Source organism: Protomyctophum bolini (assembly GCF_963924005.1).
Source record: "Protomyctophum bolini genome assembly, chromosome: 5".
NCBI classification, from domain to species: Eukaryota; Metazoa; Chordata; class Actinopteri; order Myctophiformes; family Myctophidae; genus Protomyctophum; species Protomyctophum bolini.
In genome coordinates, this window is record NC_137866.1 from 24,391,007 (window position 1) to 24,416,276 (window position 25,270).

At 40.8% G+C, this 25,270-nt stretch overlaps 2 protein-coding genes across 2 annotated transcripts; both read left to right on the forward strand.

The window, feature by feature from the left end:
- Nucleotides 1–9,341, forward strand: ctdsp2 (CTD (carboxy-terminal domain, RNA polymerase II, polypeptide A) small phosphatase 2). Its single transcript, XM_080764490.1, has 7 exons — nt 1–630; nt 3,416–3,567; nt 4,636–4,737; nt 5,644–5,700; nt 6,377–6,469; nt 6,703–6,888; nt 7,324–9,341. Exons 1-7 carry the CDS (start codon nt 570–572, stop codon nt 7,447–7,449), a joined length of 777 nt encoding a protein of 258 aa, XP_080620616.1. The 5' UTR covers nt 1–569; the 3' UTR covers nt 7,450–9,341.
- Nucleotides 9,342–10,833: 1,492 nt separating this feature from the next.
- On the forward strand, nt 10,834–24,932 carry tegt (testis enhanced gene transcript (BAX inhibitor 1)). Its single transcript, XM_080764451.1, has 10 exons — nt 10,834–10,961; nt 11,571–11,680; nt 11,791–11,899; nt 17,640–17,760; nt 18,099–18,147; nt 18,570–18,667; nt 21,695–21,774; nt 22,780–22,880; nt 23,094–23,169; nt 24,013–24,932. The coding sequence occupies exons 2-10, from the start codon at nt 11,625–11,627 to the stop codon at nt 24,034–24,036; spliced, it is 714 nt and encodes a 237-aa protein (XP_080620577.1). The 5' UTR covers nt 10,834–10,961; nt 11,571–11,624; the 3' UTR covers nt 24,037–24,932.
- The last annotated feature ends 338 nt before the right edge of the window (nt 24,933–25,270 follow it).

A 25,270-nucleotide genomic window follows, 5' to 3' on the forward strand; every position in this document is an offset into this window, starting at 1 on the left:
GCCCGCGGAGTCCCAGCCGAAGAAAAACAAAGCCTCGGATAATAATAAAACTAAAGTTTTAGACGGAACGATATCCGGAATCGCTTTAGCATCAGAAACGACCGCCGACTGGTGTATTTGTGGTCTTTTCCGTCACTCTCCGGGACCTATTTGGCGAGGTTGTTTATCTGTAGTAAGGGGAACTTGAAACCGGCCCCCTTGCCCCATTTCCTCGGTTGTTTTCCTTCTTTCGCCTGGATTCTCCATGTTGTTGCTGGTGTTAAAGTGAGGACTTCGCCGCGGCAGGAGGGGGATGTTCGTTTAATATTACTAGCAATAAAGTAAACCCGAGACGCAGCAGCAAATATAGCCTTCAAAACATCCCCAAGTGCCTTGCCCCTCCCCGGCGGACGAGACGAGAAGAAACATTGTAACCGATATTTTCTATTCTCATCCGGATTGTAACGCGCGCGTCTACGGATGACAGTTAATCTCGGCAATATTTTAGTAACTTTTCAATAAAACCTAATGAAGGCTCCTCATCAGCGTTCGGGGACAGGATTTGATCTCGAGGGCTCTGTGATTGTCAGATGGAAAGTTCTATTATCACCCAAGTGCAGAAAGAAGACGTTCAAGTGTCACCGAAAACAGGTACGACGAGTTTACGCGTTGATTCCTACTCTGCTTTATTGTTTACCAATCTAACGTCCAATACAAAAATAAGTGAATTTGTATAAATGTTGGAACTCTGTATATTTATTGAGCGTTGCTTATAAAAAGCCCAGTGCGCCCATTTGACAGTTCAGCGCTGCGGACGTTGGGCTGCGCGCGATCACCTCAAAGCGCATTGCTCTGCTGTTTTTGGCCCCATATCAAATTGATCTGTTATTTGGACCTAATCGATGTAAAATACAGACATATAAAGCTATGTGAAATATAGGTAGCCTGCGGTGTTTTGCTGTAATGGACGTTTTGCTGATATAGGAATGGACTTGAGGAGTGAACACCTGCAGAGATCCACGCAACTGTTGGAATACAATTGCTCCTTATATTTGAATAGAATCTATAGTTATAACGAAGTCTTTGTTATATATTTGACGAAGTTGATGCAGCCGTAAGGCGATTTGAGCGTTTGTTTCCGTGACATTTTCCATGGATGAAAACATTTGGTGTTGGAATCGAATTGCAGATCATTTATATCAATAGCCTCCACGCCGTTGCCATGAATGCCAGCCACAGAGCTTGGCTAATTGCTGATCCAATTTTAGTTTTTTATTTCGGTTCACTCTTTCTTTAGTCTTATTACCATTATTCTATCTATACAAATCTTTGTTGCCTAAGATTTGGCAATGTGTTTGTTTAGCGTTACAACTGCTATTTGATGATCACAATCTTTCTCTAAAATAAACTAGGCTACTCGTGTTTATCTGATTCCGAGCTGTTTGGCACATTCCATATACTACGGGGGGGTACAGTATGGTCACGTTTGTCACCACAGCCGCTGTAGCTACAGTAAGCTATGTTGTTTTGTTCAGAGCCTGGGTGGGGGGGGGGGGGGGGGGACATGAGTGCTCGTAGTGGGAAATGGTGGAATAGAAGGCTATTACAGTACTATTTCAACGTTTCTGATCTTATTTTATGTTGGGGGAAAACTGGACAGAAGATATAGGCTGTACGTGACGCATAATGTATTGTAGATGTGTTATATAACCCGTACAGGGAATAAGCCCTGTCTGGATCGTTTTTTCTTTTTTGGATTAAAGGGGAAAGACATGAAGTGAACAGCCATAGAAATACCAGGTGCCGCGGTATTGACAGTGGAATGCACAAACACACCCCTCTGCACACGCCCTCCTCCTGCCGCCCATTGTAGCGCGGTTTCAAAGATTCATTATTTTTGCTCGTTTCCCCCTCGCTCGAAAGGATTTTTGCTAATTGATTGTGTTCCGTCCATGATTGATAACGGCGAATTTAATGTATTAGTATAGTATGTGATTATGATTATATTATATATTATTGCAAGATGGATGCCCCAATTATCCCCCCCCCCTTTTTTTGACTGAGCACCAATTTGTTTTTCACTATTTGCATTCATTTACAATTTGTTCCATTGCTTGGTTGATTGACTTGATTAATGTTATTGTAATAATTGGGCTACATAGCCTATATGCTCTGGTTTCATGAAGATGTTTCCTATCAGTAGAATAATGCTGTGACAAGCCATTGGAAATCACATCCATAGGATATATATGGCAAGGTTTTGAATCTAGTATTAATGCTGAGACCATCTTATTAACAGAGGCAGTGGGCTAGACATTAAAGTGTTCACATCCTGGTCCAATATGCTTTGTCTGTTATAACATGGTTGTGTTATGACTGCAGAAAGAAGTAGGCTATATAATGAGCCGAGCGTCAACACACGGGTTAGCAACAGATAAATGGGGCAAGATTAGATAACATACAGTATGGATTAAATAAACCCATGGTTTCTAGGCTTTAGTCACTTGACTGTACCATGGTATACGATTTGTTCAAAATATACTCCCATGTGCATGTCCTCACATGCAACGCTCCGTAGAGATCATGACTTGCATAGCTGAGTCCTGTCAAGAATGTTTTTCCCATTCTGATGGCTAATTTATGCTCCGTCTTTGACAGTGTCTTGCGCCCCAAAATAGCCGATCTACAAGCTCACAGCACGTCACATCTGTGAAGCGTTGTGAGCTTGTAGATTGCATATTTTCAACGTAGCAACACCGTTGCATAATAAAGTATAAATCAGGTTTCAGTCAATGGCACACAAGTCTTGTGCAGGGCCAGGGTGCCTGTATTTACAGTGACTGATCAAAGACTCGCACAGAGCGCTGAGGTGTGACTGACTGACTGACTGATTGGCTATTCTGGCTAGCTTCAAGCCTGCCAGGCAACACCAGTTCGGTCTTGGGAGTTTAAAATGGTTGGAATGTTTTCTGTCTGTGTTTTCCGCTGAAGGTATTGCTGAAAAGTGTGGGTTTTCCCGCCCTCTGTGATTATATAACATGTACCAGGCAGCCGTTTCCAGCAGCAGCAACAACAGCAGTAGAGTCAGGCTCATTAAAAACAGATTTCATGTGCAGGCTGTGCCATCCCTGTAGACCGATGGATTATGCTCATTCTACACATGTGCTGCAAGCAACCAATATCTCGCTATGATTCATATTTGAAAGGAATCAATATTTTTGATTGATAAATATAAGATATATATATCCCAACTCCTTTCATCTCCGGCTCTTGCAAGTCTGCATTTTTGTATGAAAAAAAGCTTGATTACAATTTGAAGTTGGAATGCATGTTTGGTGTGTAATAATTACGCTCCCATTGTATAGTGTCCACATGTTGAAAGCATGCCGTTTTTGTTAGTTTTGCTCATGAAAGTCTCTTTCTCCTCACTCAACAGGCCAGGTGAGCCGGTCTTCCCTGAAACAGCCGAGGAGTTGTAACATCTTCAAAGCACTCTTCTGTTGCCTCCAAGCACAGGATGGCCCCAAACCACTACCACCTTCCCAGCATGCCTTGCTGGAGTCACAGGAAAATGGCATGGTTGTCAAGGTAACGTCATTCTAATGCCAGGAATGATTTATATGCCTGTAAACAAATGTGATTGCTATAGCTGATGCAAGGCACAGTTATATTTTGTTAAACTCCATACTAATCCTAGCAGACCTTCGAACTTAACATACAAATGTGCACTGGTTAGTTTGCCCGTCTTGAGGAATAAACTAGTAGACATGTCATCTATAAGAACTCTTCCGTACTGCTTGAAAAGCACAAATTCTTTCATATAACTAACTACAACATAAAACCACTACTGCTCCTGTTCTGCATTCTCCCTTATCAGAACTGTCTGTGGATATGGATTTGCTTTGATGTTCCCATTGAAGCCTCTAAGGAAGATTGGAACAGCTGAGCAACTTGGCAATCCTTTTAGGGAGACAGAGAATGCTGTATTACGTTTATGTGCCTTGTAATTGCTGAGGTGGAGAGCAAAAGCTTAGGGAGGTGCTACTCATGGCTGACACCAAGTGTCAACCTGGTTAGGACTCCAGCGCCATTTTAATGAGATGCCATGTTTGTTCATTTTGAGGAGTGTCCTTCAGCAACAGGAGCAAACAGGAAACAGCATCTGTGGGGTCTGGCTATTGTCTTGCCCGGTCTGACTGAAATTAATCATTGGCGCCTATGGGGTCCTACTGTATACGGAGCTCACTGCTAGTGAAATATGATTGTATTATCAAAGAATGGTGTTGCTCATATAAAATGTACATTATTATCTATCATAGCATGCTCTCCTTCATTGATGAGTTTCTTATGATACATTATTTCCATGCAATTTATTATTTTCCTTGTCGAGCTAACAATAGAACATAATTATAGCTAAAGAGAAGGTCAAAGCTAAAACACTATACAGACATACTAGCTGTTATGCTAATGATGCATGGCATATGGTCGTATACAGAAATATATCATATTTATTCGTTACGCCACATGATATACATGCATTATGACCCCTTGTTCCCTGCTTCCGTAAATCACTGGGCTGTATTTTTGTATTTTTGTTTTTTCAGTACACAAAAATTATGTGTAAAGTTGTTTGTGTGTTTTTCTGCATCGCCACAGGAGTTGGAGCCCTGCCTACTGCCTGAGGTGACGGCCCATGACCAGGGGAAGATCTGTGTGGTTATAGACCTGGACGAAACCCTGGTGCACAGCTCTTTCAAGGTGCCAGATACAGTTTTAAAGCATGATTTGTGCTTTGTCCGTCCACAAACAATCAAAAGTATTTTCAACTGAAAAAAGTGCGATATGACGCATCGGTATTTTCGAGTGACATCATGTGACACTTAGTCGCTGATGCATAAAGCGGGCTTAAATGTACCACAACAGGCTATCCTGTGATGTCCGTGTCATTTTCCTAGGTTTTAGTACTACGTCTGCATCACCTTTAAGTACTGTTTTGCCCTTTAACTTAAATGCAGCTAATTATCTCAGTGGACACAAGAGCTTCCTATAATTCACAAAAAAGGCCAAATATTTAGACTGGTTACCCTCGACGAAAAATCCTTGGATTGTTAGGCGCAATTCATACTCCTATTCTCTACAGAGCTTACAATGTGACGTCATTTGAGGTTCGGTGGGGCGGGTACCGTCCTAAAGTCGGCTCTTCGGTGCTACTGAAAATTTCTGACGAGCCGAAATCATTTCGGCACTACAGCGGTAAAAAAGGAGTATGAATCGGCCCTTAGAGCGGTGCAATACAAAGTCAATGCAAAGACGAGAAGTTGCACGGCGCGACCTGGCGCAGCACAAACGTGACAAACCGAGGCGAATATTTAAATTGAACGCATGATTCAGATTTTTAATAGGACTTTTCTATTAGAATCTTATATTGTGTATGCACTGTTGTGTGTAATGGTGGGCCTGGTCTTGTGCTGATTGTTTTGTCAATCTGTTTTTCTTTTCTAGTTCACTTAAAATGTTTGGGGAACAGGCTGTGTACTGTGATTTATGGTAGTGGCATGGAGTTCATGGTCTTCAGTGTTCAGTTATGTAATGCCATGTGAACGTACACAGCGCAGCTCATGTGAGAGAGCATGCCAACCATCTCCCTCTGTGTTCTCTCTACAGCCTATTAGTAATGCAGACTTCATCGTGCCTGTGGAGATAGAAGGGACCACACACCAGGTAGAGTGTGTGTGTGTGTGTGTGTGTGTGTGTGTGTGTGTGTGTGTGTGTGTGTGTGTGTGTGTGTGTGTGGGGGGGGGGGTTATGGATTGTGTTTGTGTATGTACTATGTTGATGTGTTTGCAGTGGTTGCTGAGCTAAAAAGGGATGGGTCTTGTCGCTGATCAGCCAGGTTTTGTTATTATGGGTGTTAAGAGCCCTCTGCTGGCCAGATGCTCATTTGATCTGGGAAGTTTAAAGGAAGGCAAAAGCATCTGAGGAAATTAACAAATTGCATGTATAACGTGTGGAATATTTATAACCATTGCCTAACCAGATAAGTGTAGTGGATCCTTTAATTCAACTTGAGCATAGATCTTCTGACCATTCGACATGTGGAAATGTATTCAACTTGTAACGTGATGCCTTGGACCACCCGTGCTGTCGTGGACTCCTCTTTTTGGGCCTCTGCCTGGTTCAAGTAATCCAGGATAGGCTGGTTAACACCAGCACGGCCTGTTCTTGATTACTTGTTTCAGGAATTGGCCGATAGCACCTGATTGATGGACAGACATTGTATAGAAGTTCATTATGCAAATGTGGAAACATGTAAGTTAAATGAAAGTTGATAACAGCATTGAGCATGAAAAGGTTTATTGGTGGGTTAAGTTGTTTTCTAAAAACTGTCTTTGCACAGGTGTACGTACTGAAGAGGCCATATGTGGATGAATTCCTACAGAGAATGGGAGAGATGTTTGAATGTGTTCTGTTCACAGCCAGTCTTGCCAAGGTACATAGTAGTAAATAGTAGTAAAATGTTCTGTTACTGCCATTACCAGTGGCAGTAACTGCCATGTCACCTCAGTAATCACCTCTCCATTATAATTACATTCATAGTTTATTCCATTTTTATTTTACTTTGGAGACATATTAAAATGTAATACAATTTCTAGCTTACCCATTTCCTACAGCATACAATGCTTCTGTCTTCCCTTCATTTTGGTGTTTGCTTGCCTCTGTTAGTATGCAGATCCAGTGACTGACCTGCTGGACCAGTGCGGTGTGTTCCGGACCCGGTTGTTCCGAGAGTCTTGCGTCTTCCACCAGGGCTGCTATGTCAAGGACTTGAGTAGGTTGGGCAGAGACCTCCACAAAACCCTAATCTTGGACAATTCTCCGGCCTCCTACATCTTTAACCCGGAGAATGCTGTGAGTTGTGTTGTATTTCGGTAAACTACCGTCTGCCTCCTTAATCAGGCCAGACAGAAATGATCAGAAATTATAATATTTAACATTTCATTTTATGAATCACTGTTATATAATGAGTAATAGCACCAAGTTTACAGACTGTAATATCCCTATATTGAAAATATTGATACACTTTACAAACAAAACAAAAACACACAAGAAATAAAGGTTTGGCACTTATTTTAATTTAATTTAAAGATAAATTGGGAAGTTTGGATTCCAATATTTTTTGTGGTCTATATTTACACCTACAGTATTTTATGGGCGGTACAAAACACTATCTACACATTATCACGGTGCAAGTTGAATTTGAGGATTTAATTTTATTTTTAACGCCTGTTGTGAATGGGATCGAGTGGTTTATTTATATGGGAATGTTTGATTGTTTCCCATCAGGTTCCCGTGGTGTCATGGTTTGATGATGTGGATGACGCTGAGCTGCTCAACCTTCTGCCTGTCTTTGAGGACCTGAGTCAAGCTGATAATGTTTACACCCGGCTGGATCAGCTACGAGGACCGTAGCTCTTTAACTTGGGAGGGCCCCGTTCAGCTCTGGAATACTTCTATGCTACAATATTCCCACATGTAAAGAAAAGACACTGGGTCGGTTTTCCAGACCTTGAGTTAGTGTCCATGCCTCAAAGTTTAATTTACTTTTTTCCTTTTCTTTTTTTGTGTGCGTCAATGTAGGACTAGGACAATTCAATGTATGGAAAACTGACCAATGTTTTCATTGGTTTAATGCAAAGTGCAGGCCGAGGCCATCTCTCTGAACCTCATTGCTCAGAATAGAGTCCTTTTTTGGAAGCACTGCCAGAATGGTTGGGGACACGGGGTAGAAAAACCAAAGTAGTCCACTAACAATCACTCCAGTGAATATGAATATTAAAGTGGTTATTTTGCCAAAGCAGAAGCCTTCCTGCCCTGATTCGGGAACATTGTTATATCGTTGTGCCTTTTAAGGAACAAACCAATACATCAGCTCATTCTTTAATTTCCAACCGTTTTTTATACAAATTTTATGTTACCTTTTCTAGTTTGATTTTATAACAAAATCTATTTTTAAAGATAAACATAGTCCATCTATGCAATCCTTCTGTATTTACATAGACAATACCTCTTGTGCAGCCAGTCAGTAATTTCATACAGCAGATCTAGACATTTGTCTTATCTATAAATGAGCAGCAAAACAAAGTATATTTGCTTCTTTGTGCTGTATTGTAAAGATAATCATTTCTGTATAACATACAGTGTCTTTGAAGCAGTCCGATTAATATTTGATTACATTGGCTAGGAGTGAAGTGATTGCAGCTCAACTCTTACTTTTGGAATTCCTCTATGGTCATTTGAAAGCAGACACACTGGAATGCATTGGTGGCACATAAGATTGTCGTAAATGCCACGTTTCAGTCAAGGTTATGTCAATTCCTTATGTACTTTTTCTTTCATTAGTACTAAATGACAAAACTTGCACTTGTTGTTTTGTATTGACAGTGCTAAAAGTAACAACTGTGCCTTCGGACAGAGAAAACCCTTATTTATACTTTGTCGTTCCAGAAATAGCTCAAATTGCATTGAGCTTGTAGATGTGCTATTTTCAGTACGACACTGTCATACGACATAGTATAAATTTTACAAAACAGTGTTCTGCCTAGGCAGAGACATGAGGCCTATACATTCTAATGCTGAGCGTGAGAAAACACTGTCCGGTCAAGTGTAATATCATGCAGTTGTGGTACTTGCAGTGCAACACTTGAAAATATCATCATATATGATGAATATTTTTTACTGTTTGAGTGTTTTGTGTATTTATTGGCCAAAAATTGTATTGTTCAGTATCTCTTTACTGCCAAACTTTTTGTTGTGTAATCTGTTTGCCTATACTTTGTTGCTGGCCTGGTGTTTAACTAACAATACAGTTTTGTTTGTGCCTTGCCTTCAAGTAATTTATGTCAAAGAAAAGTACCAACTGTATACATTTTACAAACTTCAGTCTAAAGAATTTTGACAAAAGTTAATTTGAAACCTCAAAATATCCATTTGTATGCCACCTGACTTTTCATAAAAACCTTGTAAAAACTGAGAATAAGTGGGATTGATTCCTTTGTCAAGCTTATTCGATGATGTAATGTTTTGTGCAATTATTGCCTGTATGTTGACAACTACATGAAAGAAATGAAACATTTTACCTTCTATTATGTCATCTGACCAAAAGTATTTGTTCAGACAGTAAGATCTGTCGATTAGTGTTCATCAAAATAAATTTGTGCATCTTTTCATACCAAATTAAATTCATTTCTGAAAAGGTGTGGAAATAAAAAATGATTTCATTTTAATTTCAATGTGTATTTCTTCCAATAGGCATTTTTGCAAGAATGATTGTGTAGATTAAACTTCACCTTTAGGCTACACTACATGTTGTCTACAGTGTTTATGATTCAATCCTATGTCAACTTGTTTGCCTTCAGCAGTACAAATTCTACAAAAGGACATGAGTTGGTGTCCCAGTTATTTAGTATGTGACAATTTGACAAATGTTTGAGAGACATCCAGAGCTCAAACGAAGTGGAAAGCCCATTTCATTAAGAAATGTCACGATATTCAGGTAAATTTATGAGTTTATTTACTGCCATGACAAATGCAAAAATCTACCATAATCCCAATGGATAGTAAAATTTATACTTTAGTATTATTTTATACTAAATATTTTAACCACTTAAAATAAAAGCTTATTTACTTAAACTCAAGTCAAGTCAAATAAGTCAACTTATTTGACAGAGAAAACTTTGTAGTAAAAAAAGAAAAACAGTAGAAGCTACTGTCCAGTGTCCCCCACTGCCGGGAGGCTGGGTGTCGGACAGAAACGGGTTCGAGTTCCTAGTCTAGAATGAGCCTGGGGAGTTATCTACTCTGCCAATATAAAGACATGTCTAAGCCACGAATTCACAGAGTGCTCGTTTAAAACAACGTAAACCTTTACGACAACCACAACATGAAACACGACTACGGCAGCCATTTTAGGTGTACCACTACCAACAAACAGATTAGATTACCGTCTGCCATACAGGAAGTGTAATTTAAATAATGTGTCACCCAGCAGACTCAACGGTTTAACGCCAAATAATTAAAACATAAACGTGTTTAACTCTAAATTCAAGGATTATTAGTATTACACATGACATACACATTACATAGCAGACAGTGACTAGCTAGCTGCAGCTAGTTTATTAGTTTAAACACCGCGATCGCGCGGCGGGCGTGCGCACACACGGGTATTTATTTATTTTGAGTGGTGCAACCACCACTCCAAGGAACAGCAATGTCCGTGATGTTAACCTATTTGACTATGTATGTGACTATGAGTACCAGTAGGGGCAGAAGTGGCGCTGTTGTGCCAGAAACAGAGAGAGAGAGAGATAGTGCTGCACTGTTGCCTCACTGCTAATGAGAGAGAGAGAGCCCTTTGAATTGAATTGAATTGAATTGAATTGAATTGAATTGAATTGAATTGAATTGAATTTAATTTAATTTAATTTAATTGAGAGGGGGAGAGGGGAGTTGCACCACTCGTTCACACGGGTGTGATTTTTTAATTTTAATCGTATTTTTCATTTTCTATTATTATTATTATTATTATTATTATTTTTTTTTTTAGTAGTAGTAGTCTACTGCTACCAATAAGAGGGGCACCCAGCTGCAGCCTCGAATAATAACAATAATAATAATAATAATAATTATAATAATAATAATAATAATAATAATAATAATGGTAGTAGTAGTAGTAGTAGTAGTCTTAGTAGTAGTAACCTTTGTATATTTAATACATACGATCTCATCCATTATTAGAGAATGTCCATTTTGCATAATAAACCTCGTACGTATTTATGGGCGTTACTTGGATAACGTCATCATCACACCAGGCTGACTGACAGGTTACGTTACTATTTTCCCCCAAGAAGAAAAAACACTGTAAAGCAGGAAGAAGAAAGCAAATTAAACCTGAAACATAGCTGAGGAGGAGAGCCTAGCATTGAGTAAGTTATCACAACATTTCCCGTATGCCTTTTTTCCACATAGCTTGTAAGTTCTATCGTTTATCGACGAATAAAAGACACGTCGAACGGTTGGTTAGTGACATTACTATAGACGTTAGCTAGCCATTCGGCTAACGTTAGCTCTTAGCGTTAGCTTAGCACTTTCGATCTCATCATGCGCCATTAACATTTCGACTTTTCGTGACATCTTGATAAATGTTACTGACCTGTTTAAGTATAGCTATCTGCCTATTTTTGTAACGCTACGCAATGTTGCCAGTAAGCTTATTGGCAGCAGTCTGACAATCAAAACAGTTTAATGCTTGGCGTAAGTTGTTAGCCGTTATTTAAGATTGCAAACTCTCACCTATTGGGGCTAACTCTCACCCAGGTACTTTTACCCGTGTCAGTCTGATATAATAACCTGGCTTTGTTTATGTCAATGCGACACTGTCATAAGAACACAGTTGTCTAGCTACAGGCCGAATTACGGCCACTTGTGTTACTTTCATCTCGGCTGTGTTGAGCTGCAGAATAGTTGTCTTGAAAACAAGACGCAACTGTTAATAATCTACCAATGGCGTGTAATCTATTCTGTTCTCCCTCCAGGATAGCTGAAGATCAAAAGGAAATCTCTACGGATCTCAGTGCCCGGGTTCCAACATGAACGTGTTCGACCGCAACATCAATTTTGATGCTCTCTTCAAGTTCTCCCAAATGTATGTAGCATGTGTAACTGACCATGTACGCACTTGATGAACCAGAAATCCTCATTAATTTCCTCCTAGTTATTTACAGGCATACCTTGTCCCCCATACTTTGTTTCCAGCCCTCATTCTACCCAGGTGCACCTGAAGAATGTGTACTCCAGTCTGGCAGTGTGCATGTTCGTGGCTGGAGCGGGCTCCTATGTGCATGTTGTCACTCGTCTCTTTCAGGTAAGACTGATATATCATAGCACAACAGGACTTGGAATTCCCCTTCAAGTATCTATATAATATGACATACTTATTAAGATGTGAAGATATTTTGAAGTTGGTCTAATTTCTTTGTGTATCATCCTGACATAACAAGCAATGCGGATGTCGGATGAAGTCATTAAAATGCTGTCGTCAAACGCATAATGAGAGATCATTACTTATACTTTGTAATTTATATTTCAGGATTGATCAAACGATATAGTAAGGCTCCCATCTAGTGGTTGTTTTTACTAAGGGAATGTTTGGGAAATGGGCATGCATGTGTATGGACTGAGGAATTATCTAAAGGAGACTGTTTATTTTGTTTGAATCTTCTCTCTTGCAGTAGTTGAGACGAAGAATCATCTAAATCCATAATTTGTTCTGACTCCTCCCGGAAAGGCCTATCTGGCCAGACCCCTTATCCATAATTTATACATTATGGTTATAATTACTATGGACTTAGATGGTTTTTCGTCTCTAAACCGCTCAGTTTATATTCATTAGTTGGTTAGTCATAATCATTAGTTGTTTATGCCCTTATAGTTAATTTGTTCGGTAGATGGGCAACACTACATCAGGACTCGGGAGACAATTTTGTCTGTCCCAGACACGCAAATGTCTTTAATGGTAATTATTGCAACTAGACCTGTACCTGCTCGTCGGCCACCGGCCAAATTGGGAACCTAATAATACCCGTTGTCAACTTGTCATAGCACCTGTTTTAACTATCTGTGTCCCTTTTGTGCCCATACTGTATCGGAGATTAAAATAGGGTGCATTTTGCATCCCAAAACACAGTTTATAGTTGAGGGACGCAATAAAACAACGACCTCTGCATCCACGGGATGCACTACTGTACTACTGTACTGTTTTTTATTCTAGTTTATTTGGTAGCTTTAGTTATAATAATCATTTCTTCTTCCGGTTTCTACATGAATATAACCATATGAAATGGGAGTTAAATGCTGCAATTTGTAAAAATGGCAAAATATGACTCCTAACGTCGTTGAAGTGGGACTCATAAAATGTCCCTGGGACTCATTTCTAAAAGACCATCCCTGCATCGTGGGACTCATTACATTGAAAACCTGTTTACACCACTGCTGTGTATGGAGATCTCTATCTGTCTGTGTGAAGAGTGCAAACTGACTGAAAAGTGGACAGGTTAAGTAATCAATTGGCAGGTGTGGGCTTGCCATGGCAATCAATTGGCTGAGCCAGAGGCTGGAAATTGCACAGGTGAGGCAACCTGGGCAAGACCTCCTACGCTGTAGTGTAGAGGCTATCATTTGTTTGGGTGGAAGTTGATGCTTTACAAATCAGTTTACATTCTCTGCGAATTAAACAAGTCTTGTGATTGGTCGGGAAAATATCGTATCTGGGGGAAATGCATCTGACGGATGTTCCCGACGGTACATCTGCCGATAGCTTCTCTGCCTTATGTCGTGACCAGGCTTTTCTTAAAGGAGAACACCACACCAAAACACACTGGCCATGCATCTACCTTCATCCCTGTGCCATCATCCATAGTGCCCTTGATTTTTCTCATAGATGCCCCCTCCTCTACATCTCCCTCTGACTCCCCCCTCCCCTCCCACAGCTTGCATTTGCGCATGTTGTCCTCCTTCTAATGTGGGTATTTAGATAGCTCCAAACTTTATTTTTTTTTCACGTATCGTATTATTATAGTATACTGAGACTCACGCATGCGCAGTTTTCACTCTAGGCCAGCCGTTACATGTAATCTCAGACGTAGTCGATTCCAGACGAGATTCTCGCGAGACGCGCGAGACTTCAAGCTCCTGTCAACTCAACTCTGTGCTCTGCTCTTCCACGCCGCCGCCTACCACTTGTGTTTACATTGTTTAATTACATTCGCACGCGTGTCAAGCATTCCTACTAGTTGTCTAGTTTCATTTATTTGAGCAACAACATGCCTCGTTGTATATATCCAGGCTGTTCAACCGCAAAGACTAGGTCAACTCTAAAGAGAAAAAGTTTTCATGCGATAAGTTTTCATGCGATACCTACTTTGAGGAGACGTTGGCTTCTAGCACTACAGATGGATCTCAATAGCTCAGATGAGCAGACTCAAGGACGCATTATTTGCAGCGATCACTTCAAGGCAGATGATTTTCGTCCAAAACAACAAGAAGAAGAAACTATCTGCCTCGCTACATAAAAAGAAGGGTCACGGTCTGACCCAGGACCTTGTAGCTGTGAGGCAACAGCACTACTGAATGCCGATAAATACTATTGACTTCACACTGCACATTGAACACTTTGAATAAAAAATGTAAATGCCAAACTAGTGGGAATTACTACTGCTAAAATGGTGCTGCGTCAATTTATAACTACCTACTCCAGACTTATGTTACTTATCTACATACAAATTATATATATTTTTTTTTTTCATTCATTTTCCTGTATTGAATCTGTGTAACACTATATTGTTGTTACTTCCAATAAGAATTGAGCATATTGGCTGAAGCGTGTCATTCTGTGACTCATTTAAAAAATGCACCCCAAAATAGTATGTATGATTGACATTATTTTAAAGGTTTGTCAATAGTACAATATTAATATATATAGTATCAATAGAAATACAATATAATGAATTATATTTGAAATAACACTGGCATTTAGATTAGATAAATAATGAGCCAACAGCATGAATTTCTATGGCAACTGTTATAGTCACATGGAAGGAAATTATAAATAATACAAATAGGTTTTTATAACAGTGACATTTATTAATTATAATGACAACATTATAAAAGCCAGTCGTTATATTGTAATTTACTTTCAATTTGAAAATGGATTGAAATGAACAAGGGAGAGAAACATTGTAGAAATTAGGCTATTCATCTCTAGGAAAAACCAACACTGATATCTCCTGCTTCCTCTAAGAATCCACGATACAGCCCGGATGGTGAGGGGTAGATGCTTCTTATTTTGGAAACCAAACATGATGGCAAAACAATTCTGTTGCCTTTCCCAAGCGTTTCTCCACGGAGGACGAACTCCAACACAATCCTATAGGAGGCTAGTCTGCATTGCCTGTGTTCGAAGAGAAAAGTTTTAGAAAAGGATTACAATAGGATTACAATTTACAACAATGTGTATGCTTGGTAGATATAGGCCTCTATCTGAGGTATAATATTCAGGGGGAGGGGGTGAATAGCCTCCCTGCTTGCATGCATTTATTTATTTTCCAGAATGTCAACGTTCATAAATACAAGTCATGTAATGGTGAATGATTAGATTTAGATCCGTTATTCACTTATGTATAATCATTGTAGGTATTAGTAATTATAATAGTAGGCTACGTTGTTGTAGACTATACTTACTCAACGGATAGGTGCCCGTCTTCTCCTTCTGGTTTTGGTCGTTTGTCCCAGTTTATTTTCTTGGTCAGAAAAAATAATTCCAATACTCCTCTGTCGAGTAGATGGGGTAGAGGTAGATCTGCATTGTCTGTGATGCATGAGCGACGACGAGAAACACCTACTGTCTCTGTGTTTTCATCATCACTATACAGGCTTCGACCTCCACTCTTCCCATTCTCTGCTGCATTTACATTCCACTTCCAATGGCTTTAAATCGCAGTTTCCACATGAACACCAAAATAAATCCTCGGTTCTCTGCCGTACGCCTGGAAGGGGAACAGTAGAACCACCAGCTGCCTCGTTCATCCGTGCCTCCTCCATTAGACGCATATCTTCGTCGGTATACTCTGGCTCGTATAAGTAGGGCTCCTCGCCATATTCAAAATCTTCAGACATATACTCAACATCTTCTTCAACTTCGGCCATTATGCAACTAGTCTAGTTTGTTAATAATACAGAAAGATAAGGACTATAATGATGCGACGCGATCAGTCATCAGATTGCATGTAAACAAACAAGAGGGAGACTGGGAGAGATAGTGGATCACAGTTGAAAGGAGCGCTCCAGCTTGAAGTCTCGCGCGTCTCGCGAGAATCTCGTCTGGAATCGACTACGTCTGGGATTACATGTAACGGCTGGCCTAGAGTGAAAACTGCGCATGCGTGAGTCTCAGTATACTATAATAATACGATACGTGAAAAAAAAATAAAGTTTGGAGCTATCTAAATACCCACATTAGAAGGAGGACAACATGCGCAAATGCAAGCTGTGGGAGGGGAGGGGGGAGTCAGAGGGAGATGTAGAGGAGGGGGCATCTATGAGAAAAATCAAGGGCACTATGGATGATGGCACAGGGATGAAGGTAGATGCATGGCCAGTGTGTTTTGGTGTGGTGTTCTCCTTTAAGTAAGCCTGGGACCTAGGCTACAGGTGAGGGGACTTGGGCTCATTCGGTCCACTGGCAGAGCCTGACCAGAGCCTTTTGTGGTGTTTCTGGACAACGGTGTATGCCACCGACTCAGGCCGGGCACTGCACTCCCTGTGGGGGTGTGGAACGCGTGTGTCAAATTTGAAGTTGGTGGGGCAAACGGTTCTCGAGTTACGTGCATTACAACCGTGCACACACAGTCGGAGACGTGGCGCATTTATAGTTTGATGTAACACCATCTTCTTATCCACTAAGCCACAGCAGGCACCACAAGAGTCAACTCAAGATGAGTAAAATAGTTGGACCTGGCTAAGATATGTATGCACTTCATTTAGGAGAGAATATCTCAACTGTTCTTGGCTAATATGACCGCTGCGAACAACTTGGGAACTGTGAACAATTCTCTATCTTTCTGTTTTATGAACACAAGGTTGCTGTACTTTATACCTCATGGGTATAAAGTACAGCAACCTTGTATTCATAAAACAGAAAGATAGGGTATTGGGTAAGACTGACCTTTATGTATCTTTCAGGACCTTTCACTGCTTTGTCTCAACCATTACTCAATGGCTCTGGTCTCAGCCACCACGGTGGATATTTTGATCTTTTTTGGGAATGTTGCCACTACTGTTGGAGCAGCCATAAACTACACGGATTCATCCAGATGTTCTGGGCATCTTTGTAAAGTTAGTGTTAGTAAAAAGCAGGTAAAAGAGTTAACGTTTGAGGCAGACTAACATCAGTCACTTTTCCATTCACTGTAGTAGAACATGTCGTGATGTTACGAGGTGTGATCATATATGGCCATATATTGACATTCCCATATACGGTATTGGGAAGGGCCCCTGGCGATGTCCTCTGTCACTAGATCCCTGATGTCGAGGTAGCGCTGCCGCGTCAGATCGGGTGCGTGCACGCATCCGCCTGGGTGATGGCAGACTGCTGGGCGAGTGCTGTCACTTTAGCATGATGGGATCAACTTTGACCAAAGAATTTACAATGAAAAAACGGGTATGGCCAGGGTTCATGGCCGTGTCTTCTGTCTTGAGACATATGATGTACTGACGGACAATCTAAGGGTCTCCATGATATGGGGGGGGGGGGGGGGGGGGGGTGAGAAGAGAAAAGATAGAGAAACTGGTTAACAAACAACAAAAAGATGTAAACATACAGATGCGTATGTGTTAGCAGGTGTGTACAGTATACATACTATTTTGAACATAATATAATATGCAGATGTGTACATGTTGTTTTGGAAACATTAGCATCATGTGCAAAAAAAAAAGTAGCGGCAGGTACAGTGTTAGGTGCTATTAAATGGACAAGTTTGTGCAACAAGAAAGGTAAAGTCCACATTTGACATGAATAATATGCTCATGTAATGGCCAATGTTTTTCAGGGAGGAATTCTTTCTCTGCTGGGTTCTCTGGGGATGATGTTCTGGCTGGCCATGACTCCACACAACTATGAGACAGAGAAAAAGAGATTGGCCATCCTCGCTGGCTTTGCTTTCTTCACAGGTTAAGTAAACTGATATAGCATTGTAATGGTCATTTAGGCATGATACTAGTACTACACACAGTATTCTGGAGCACAGCTAATTTCACAGTTGTCTTTTGCATATAGTCATCATAAATATTATGGTCTATATACACACATTATGTTGCAGTGAAAGCCATCATTTCACTGATCAAGCAGACAATGGCGTCTTCAAACTAAAATATTAATTTCGTATAATCTGGTTAATTGATAGTTCAACAACATCACAATTTAGTGTCAACATTTGGTTATTTTAGTTAACATTGGGGATGGTGTAAACTGTGGTTTTGTTTCCTTTTTTATTTCTGTCTCTCTCCAGGTGTTGGCCTGGGACCTGCCATGGACTTTGTTATTGCTATCAACCCAAGGTATGACTGGGTGGACTTTAGCCCTGCTGTAGTTATCCGACTGAATCAAAACAGGCTTGTGTGTGTGTGTTTGTGTGTGTGTGTGTGTGTGTGTGTGTGTGTTGAGTTATTTATTTTTAGTTTAAGGCTATAGGTCAGACATTTTGAATGTCACAGGCCAGCAGATAATAATTTACCTGAGCTGAGGACTCATGTATTATTCAAGGTTCACTTTATTTGTCATTTCACATGTTTGCACATATTATTGTTGTTGCCGTGTGCGTTTCGTTATTAGTTTTGAAATGCACTGAAGTTTAAAAACATTTAGTCCTCAAACTTTCTTAGCTCTCTGACCGTGGAACGTTAGTGCCATTTGCAAGCCCATAGTTTGTGCTTAACGTTACGGACAAGTGTGACCTTTGTTTGCTCTGTTTTCTCTGCAGCATCATTGTGACGGCGTTCCTGGGAACGTCCATCATCTTCATTTGCTTCACTCTCAGTGCCCTCTATGCCAAGCGCCGGAGCTACCTCTTCCTGGGAGGTACAGGCATCTGGTTGATCTATCTTAGTGTTGGGTCACATTCACACCGGGATATTTTAACCCATTCTGACCTGAGATCAGATTCTAAAAAATGTCTTCTACATCCTGACCGTTTTCTGAAAAAGCTATGTTTCTTCGATTTTTCAAAAATAGCAGACCTACAAGCTCGTAGCGCGCCACCGGCGCGCTATGAGCTTGTAGATCTGCTATTTTTCAATAGCTAAAGCATATCGTAATGCTAGCACCAAAAGGGGTTCCCGCCCAAAATGGGCTAGTTGATCTATCTTGTGTTACGTCACATTCACACCAGGATATTTTAAAATTAAACCGAATACTGGAGCGTATTTTTGGAAAGTGCGCTTTGTTGGGGCAGGTGTGAAGGCTCATTTGAATTCTGGTGCGGATCAAAGAATTCGGTTCTATGCAGGTGTGAATGTAATCTGCACCAAATAGCAAAGAACGTGTATTTAATTTGCAGTAATTACAAAAAGGCTTGACATCCAAGCTACACCAGGCAATTTTGCGCGCGTGCGTATGCGTTTACTGCGCGTGTACGGTGCGTTTGGATAGGACCAATATATGTCAATGATACCAGCTACACGCACGGATACCGCAGGCCATCCTACGCATGCTCTAACAATAGGATCTGTTCTAATTATTTTACGTGCGTATGCCCCCATGCGCGCGTATCTATATATCCTCCCGGAAGGTCCCGCACAAACCTGCTGCGCGTCTGACATATCGATGTAGCCAGGGCATTTGGCTTACGCACGCACGGTCCGCGCGTTTAGAGTAAACGGGCGAGAAAAGCCTGGTGTAGCTTGGCCGTTAGTAGGTATTTACTTCAAATAGGCATATTCCCATAGCCCCATTCTTGATGAAGTTGGCTCGGTGGATATGCCCAAACCACATCAATGATTTGAGACGCAATGAAACCGTTTTAGTATTTGTCTCAGTGGTCTGATATGTCCCGTTGCACGTTGGCGCATTGCGTCGCAAGTTATTCAATTCAAAGCAGCTTTATTGGCATGAGAGAACCCTAGCTTCGAGCGTAGTTATCTGTCCGCCTGTGTGTGTGTGTGTGTGTGTGTGTGTGTGTCACACTAGCCGGCTCTGTGTGTGTGTGTGTCTACGCGTGTCGCTTTACGTCAAGTTGCAAAAACACTTGCCTCAGAAACCCAGCGGTTTATGTTACAGCGTAAACATCATTGCTGTGGACACCGGTGTAGGGTCCATTGGGCCACACGGGCCGAGGCCCAGTCAGTTTAGAGCTTGCCCAGTCTTACTTCGAAGAGAGGGGGCGAAAAAATAAGAAACGACAAAAGATGGCCTATTTTGGCAGCCCTTGTGCATGCAATTTCTGTCTGTAGCAAACCACAGCATGCAAGCCGCTTTAGCACATTAGCACGTCCGCAAAACCATTCACATATATGGGATATGTGCAGTTAAAGCACCATTCTGTCGTAGGTAGTTGCAAGGAGTTTCATGACGAGTCATTGGTGTAGTTTGGGCCCTAGGTTAGGCTTCAATGATGGCATTCGTCCTGTCACCGTCACCAAGGCAAGGTGGAATGTAGTAGCCAGCTCAATAACAGACATAATGGTATACCTACATGGGGTGTGTGGTTGGTTGGTCAAAGCCGCACACTGGAATATGGAGTAGAAAAGTAGACTGAGTGTCTTCCTGTTGCTGTAGTAATACCGCAGAAGCACACGCCTCTCTCCTCTGATTAGGTAATAACAGGTGTGCACCGTCCGTGACCAGTTGTCACTGTGCCTGAGCCGGCTATGTGGCTTAACGTGTTGTAGATCTGTTATTTTTGGAGCGCACCGGCCCCAGGCCTGTCATACGAAGTAGCCAATGATTTTTGCCCACAGTTAATCCCAAAAAGTGAATGACTGACTTTCCAGTTCCAATAATGCAATCTCATGAACATGAATGGATGGAAGTCCATTGGTACAAAAAATGGCAGCACAATGGAATTGATAAAACGGACAATGAAGTGGTAATACAAAAACAATGATATAAGTATAAGTAATATAATATAATACATTTCAATAAATAAATGCATTTATCGTCCCCTAGGGTAGGTACCCTCACAAAAACATGCAGTAATCCTTTTCTCTAAACTACCTCCCCCTGGACAGCTGGGGTGCCTGATGGAGGGAAAAGGAACTGGTCGGAATAACGTGTCGGGTGAAAAGAAGCAGCTTGGACTCCTCATGCATAGAAGGAAGCATGAGGTCAGTCCGCTGCCCCCCTAGTTTGGCAGGGGAAGTGTAGCGCCCAGGATTACATTAATAATTGACATTCATTGATTATAAAGAATAAATAAATGCATTTATCTCATTGTGGTAGAAATTCTGAGCTACCGTTTCAACTCTGTGACGTTTGGTGCGGTGCAGTGTGCAGTGCAGTGGGAGCGAAAACACTGCAAAATGCAATAAAGTTGCAACTGTCTTCACCCCCCAATCGCACCGAGTCTACCGAACTACAGGTGTGAATGTGCCCGTAGAACCACTAGGGATACACAATACAATGGCCCCCCAATGTTCATGGAAAAGTCCTGGAAAGTCATGCAGGGACCTCGCTATCAAAAATATATACTAAACTGAAATTGAAGTAATGGATCTTTACAGTAGATATTGTCTTGCTCTCGTTACATGTGTGTAATAGTGGGAACTTGTTTTAATGCAAAATATTATAGGAATGACCCGTTATTGTATTATTAACGAGCGCTAACGGCTTAGAAATTCCATATTCAGGGCTTAAAGTTCACAGTCCTGGGGACTGATTTCAGTCCTGAGGATCTCATAGGGGTCCTGGGTCATGTAATGAGATCAGTGCAGATTTGCAAAACAACATTTTCAGTCCTGGGATTGTTTTTGGCTTCAAGCCCTGCATATTGGTACAACTGCCCATCACCATGCTGCCCTGCACCAGCTTCTAGTGAAGTATGACAAATGCCTGTTTTGTATTTTTACTACGTATGCCTGCCCTAAAGAAATGCTGTCTTTCTGTCCTCAGGCACCCTGATGTCTGGCCTCTCCCTGCTGTTCCTGATGTCTGTGATGAATATGTTCTTTGGCTCCGTCATGCTGTTCAAGGTACCTGAACCGAGCTCTGACATTGTTGACGAGTGGATTCGTATGAATTGTTTGCAGTGACATTGGCTACGTTTACATGGACAGTTAAATCCCCTTTTCATTCCAAATAGAAGTTAAATCCTATTAAACGTTGTCATATAAACACCTACAAAAACTTAAATCCGAATGAAAATGCTCGATGCGATCTAAAAACCATTCCGATGTCACTGGCCGGATTATTCCAATGTTCAATGCGATTGAAAGAAAATTGGACTCATGTATACACTGCTTCGGATGTAAGTTCATTCTGGTCTTTCTGAGCATGCTCCAAGGCGCTCATATCCAAGGCACGCCGAGGAGTTTGCACATAGAGCGCGTTATTTCGTGCATTTTGCAGATCCGAAATCCACACCAAAAACGGGGAGCAGCAGCAGATGATGATACCCCTGATCTCTGTGTGTGTGTGTGTTCAACGGTCTCTCTCTCTCTCTCAAAAATAACGAGCGAGGAGCGACCCGATACAATAATAATCAGTGTGTTGCGTGCCCTGGCCGTGCTGTAGATAATAAAGTACAAATAAAAACGACATGATCACCTTCCCAGCGGAGAAGGGGAGCCGCAGCGGGTGGGGAAAAAAAAGACAGTAAACATATATGCCCGCCCCTATCCAACCAGCAGCCTCAAAGCTACTGCGGAATGAAATGATGGGATTTCAAAGTGTCGTCTTTCGTCTGTAAGGTTTGTATTGTTGAGACAGTCACGATGAATGAACTGCCTATATTTTATGTGTACAACAGATGGCGTAGTTTCACGTGAATTAACATGTATCATGTCTTATAGCACTTCTCCATATAAACACTCATTCGGAATGACCATTTCCCATGGAAACTCGAAGCAAAAAACATTACTTCCGAAGTATTTATTCGGAATGATCACCCTTCATATAAACACGGCCATTGAGTGTGAAGAATCTTGGAATGTGACTTTGAAACTTATTACATCTTTTCGGTTCTTATTTCCAACCAGGCACACATGTACCTCGGGCTGATCATCATGTGTGGATTCGTGCTGTTTGACACTCAGCTCATCATTGAGAAAGCAGAGAATGGAGACAAGGACTATATCTGGTAAGGATTTGCATGGGCCGAGCCTGTTATTTGAACTGCATGTCATATGTCAACAGAGACTGAAATAAGGATATGAAAAGTTGTAAACAGTAGAACCTACTGTTGGGCTGTGCATCTTGATACTCTTTGCGGACATTCTGTTTTCTTGTGTAAACACTGTGTGTGTGTGTGTGTGTGTGTGTGTGTGTTAAACTTTTTTGCATTCTTCTAAAGGCACTGCGTGGACCTGTTCCTTGATTTTGTCACAATCTTCAGGAAACTGATGATTCTTCTTGCCATGAATGAGAAGGTACCCCGTTTATTTCATAACACTCACTTCATAACAACTGTTGTTGTCCGTCTTCATCTGCAACTGCAAACTACTAGTCTGCATCATATTTCTTGTGCACAGTTCCAGCAAGCCAAGGAACTCAATTTCCTAATGTCGGTCAAATATCATACTGTGAATTTACAACCTCAGTCCTGCCGTCCCACCCATGGTATGGCATAATGATGTGCCCAAGCTATGTAGCGGAACTAGTCAATCCGCTGCAAGCTGTACTTCCAGTGCATGTGATCTGCACTACTTTGCTCACATCCCTCTGTGCAGCCTGCAACAATATCACGTAGTTGATCATGTAAAAAAAAGATATATATTTCTTTCATTGAATTCTTAGTGGTCACAGCAAAAATTGTTCTTGTGAAATACTGTTCTAATTGGAGAATATTATTTTAAAAAATGTAGCGGCACAGAGAACAACGCACACACACATGGTGTGGTTTCACTCAATCAGACGGTATCACAATGTACGTTTATAGTTGAAACATTTTAATTGTGATATTGCATGTTGCTGTGAAACAGTTTCATTGCAATAGGTGAATGCTGGGCACTGAGATTCACTATTGCGTAATTTCAGTTTGCTCCTTATCGGAGTGATGGGGTCTGGTCTGTTTATACTACTTCTGAACTATGAATAGTTTTTTAGGTTATAATAATTTAACATTATTTTGGTCTTTGTGATGGCATGCTGCTCTACTTTTTGATGTGTTTGCTGTATAAAGATTTGTCTTAGTACAGCCCGTCCCTTGGGTTGCACCGTAATGCTGTAATGATGAGTCTTTATGTTTGTGTGTTTTCTTTTTTTTTTTTCAGGAAAAGAAGAAAGAGAAGAAGTAGATGAGGCAAAATCTTGTGGAGTTTCAAATTAAAAACAATCTGAGAAAGGCACAATTTGCAATGCTGTTGGTGCTTTCACTTTGTCTTCAATTCTTGAAATTAACTCCTATGTGGTCTTACTATTCTTATTATTATTGAAGTTTCTTTGATTTATTAACTTACAATAAGGGTTGAATGTAAGTTTTATGGTAAACTAATGCTAGTCCTTTCTTGGCTGTGAATGGAAAGTAGACTAATGCTGCAGTGATCACGCTTGGCCTATAGATGGGAGTGCTGCCCTGAAAAGGCTCCCACAAGCCGAGCGGCATTTCCTAAGGTTTTCATATTGTTATTTAGTGCCATAAAATAGGTTATTTGAGCATTTGAGACTGATTGTTTTTGTTTGAAGTTATGTAATTTCAGTTGATTTGCCTATTTATACAGTTTTCCCTCAAATCTCTTCAGTGGAGTTGTCAAGATGCCGTCTCCCATGATATTCCCAGTTTAACACCACTTTTTCCCAATTGTGATTAATTACCATGGCGTTGCACAACATTTTGAGAACAACACTGGTAAAAGCCAGCAGTCAGCAGCATCTGATCATACTGGTCTTTTTAAATTCTTGAAGACAAATGTCAAGTCTCCTGGTTGGGATATATGACTGGCTGGTGTTAGATTTGTCATCTATACATAGTTTAAATGTGGATAGCCAAGACAGGCCAGTTCCTGACTTCCTATTGCTCCCATACATGAATTTGTCTTTAAAAATGGTCTAAAATACCTGTGCTCTACATATTAGTTTGCCAAATGTGATGTTAACCTAAAAGTTTTTGAAGATCTGTATACTGTGAACTTATTTTATTGATGTACTATTGAAATAATTTGATACATTTGCTCAAATAAATTTGTTGAACGTGCTCAACTGAGCTGATATTTTTTTGATTGTTCCATTGTGCTTTTTCATGTAATGTTGGCCAATGAAAACCAATAGACAAATTGGGATATTGCAATGAAATAAACAATTTTGTAAAGTACATTTTGAAAGCTTGGGAAATGGGGCATTCTGTATTTGGGGTATTTGACGTATATTTAGATACCAAAACTTGTAAAGCGTATTTCTACGTTGTGGTATTTGTCCTTTTTTTCTCCTTGTGCCTTAAGTGTTGTTATGGATGTTGCTCTCCTGCTTTGCAGGAAAGAGTAAGGCAGGCCTCCCTTTGTGGGATTTGAATCTAGGAGCTTAATGGGAACATGC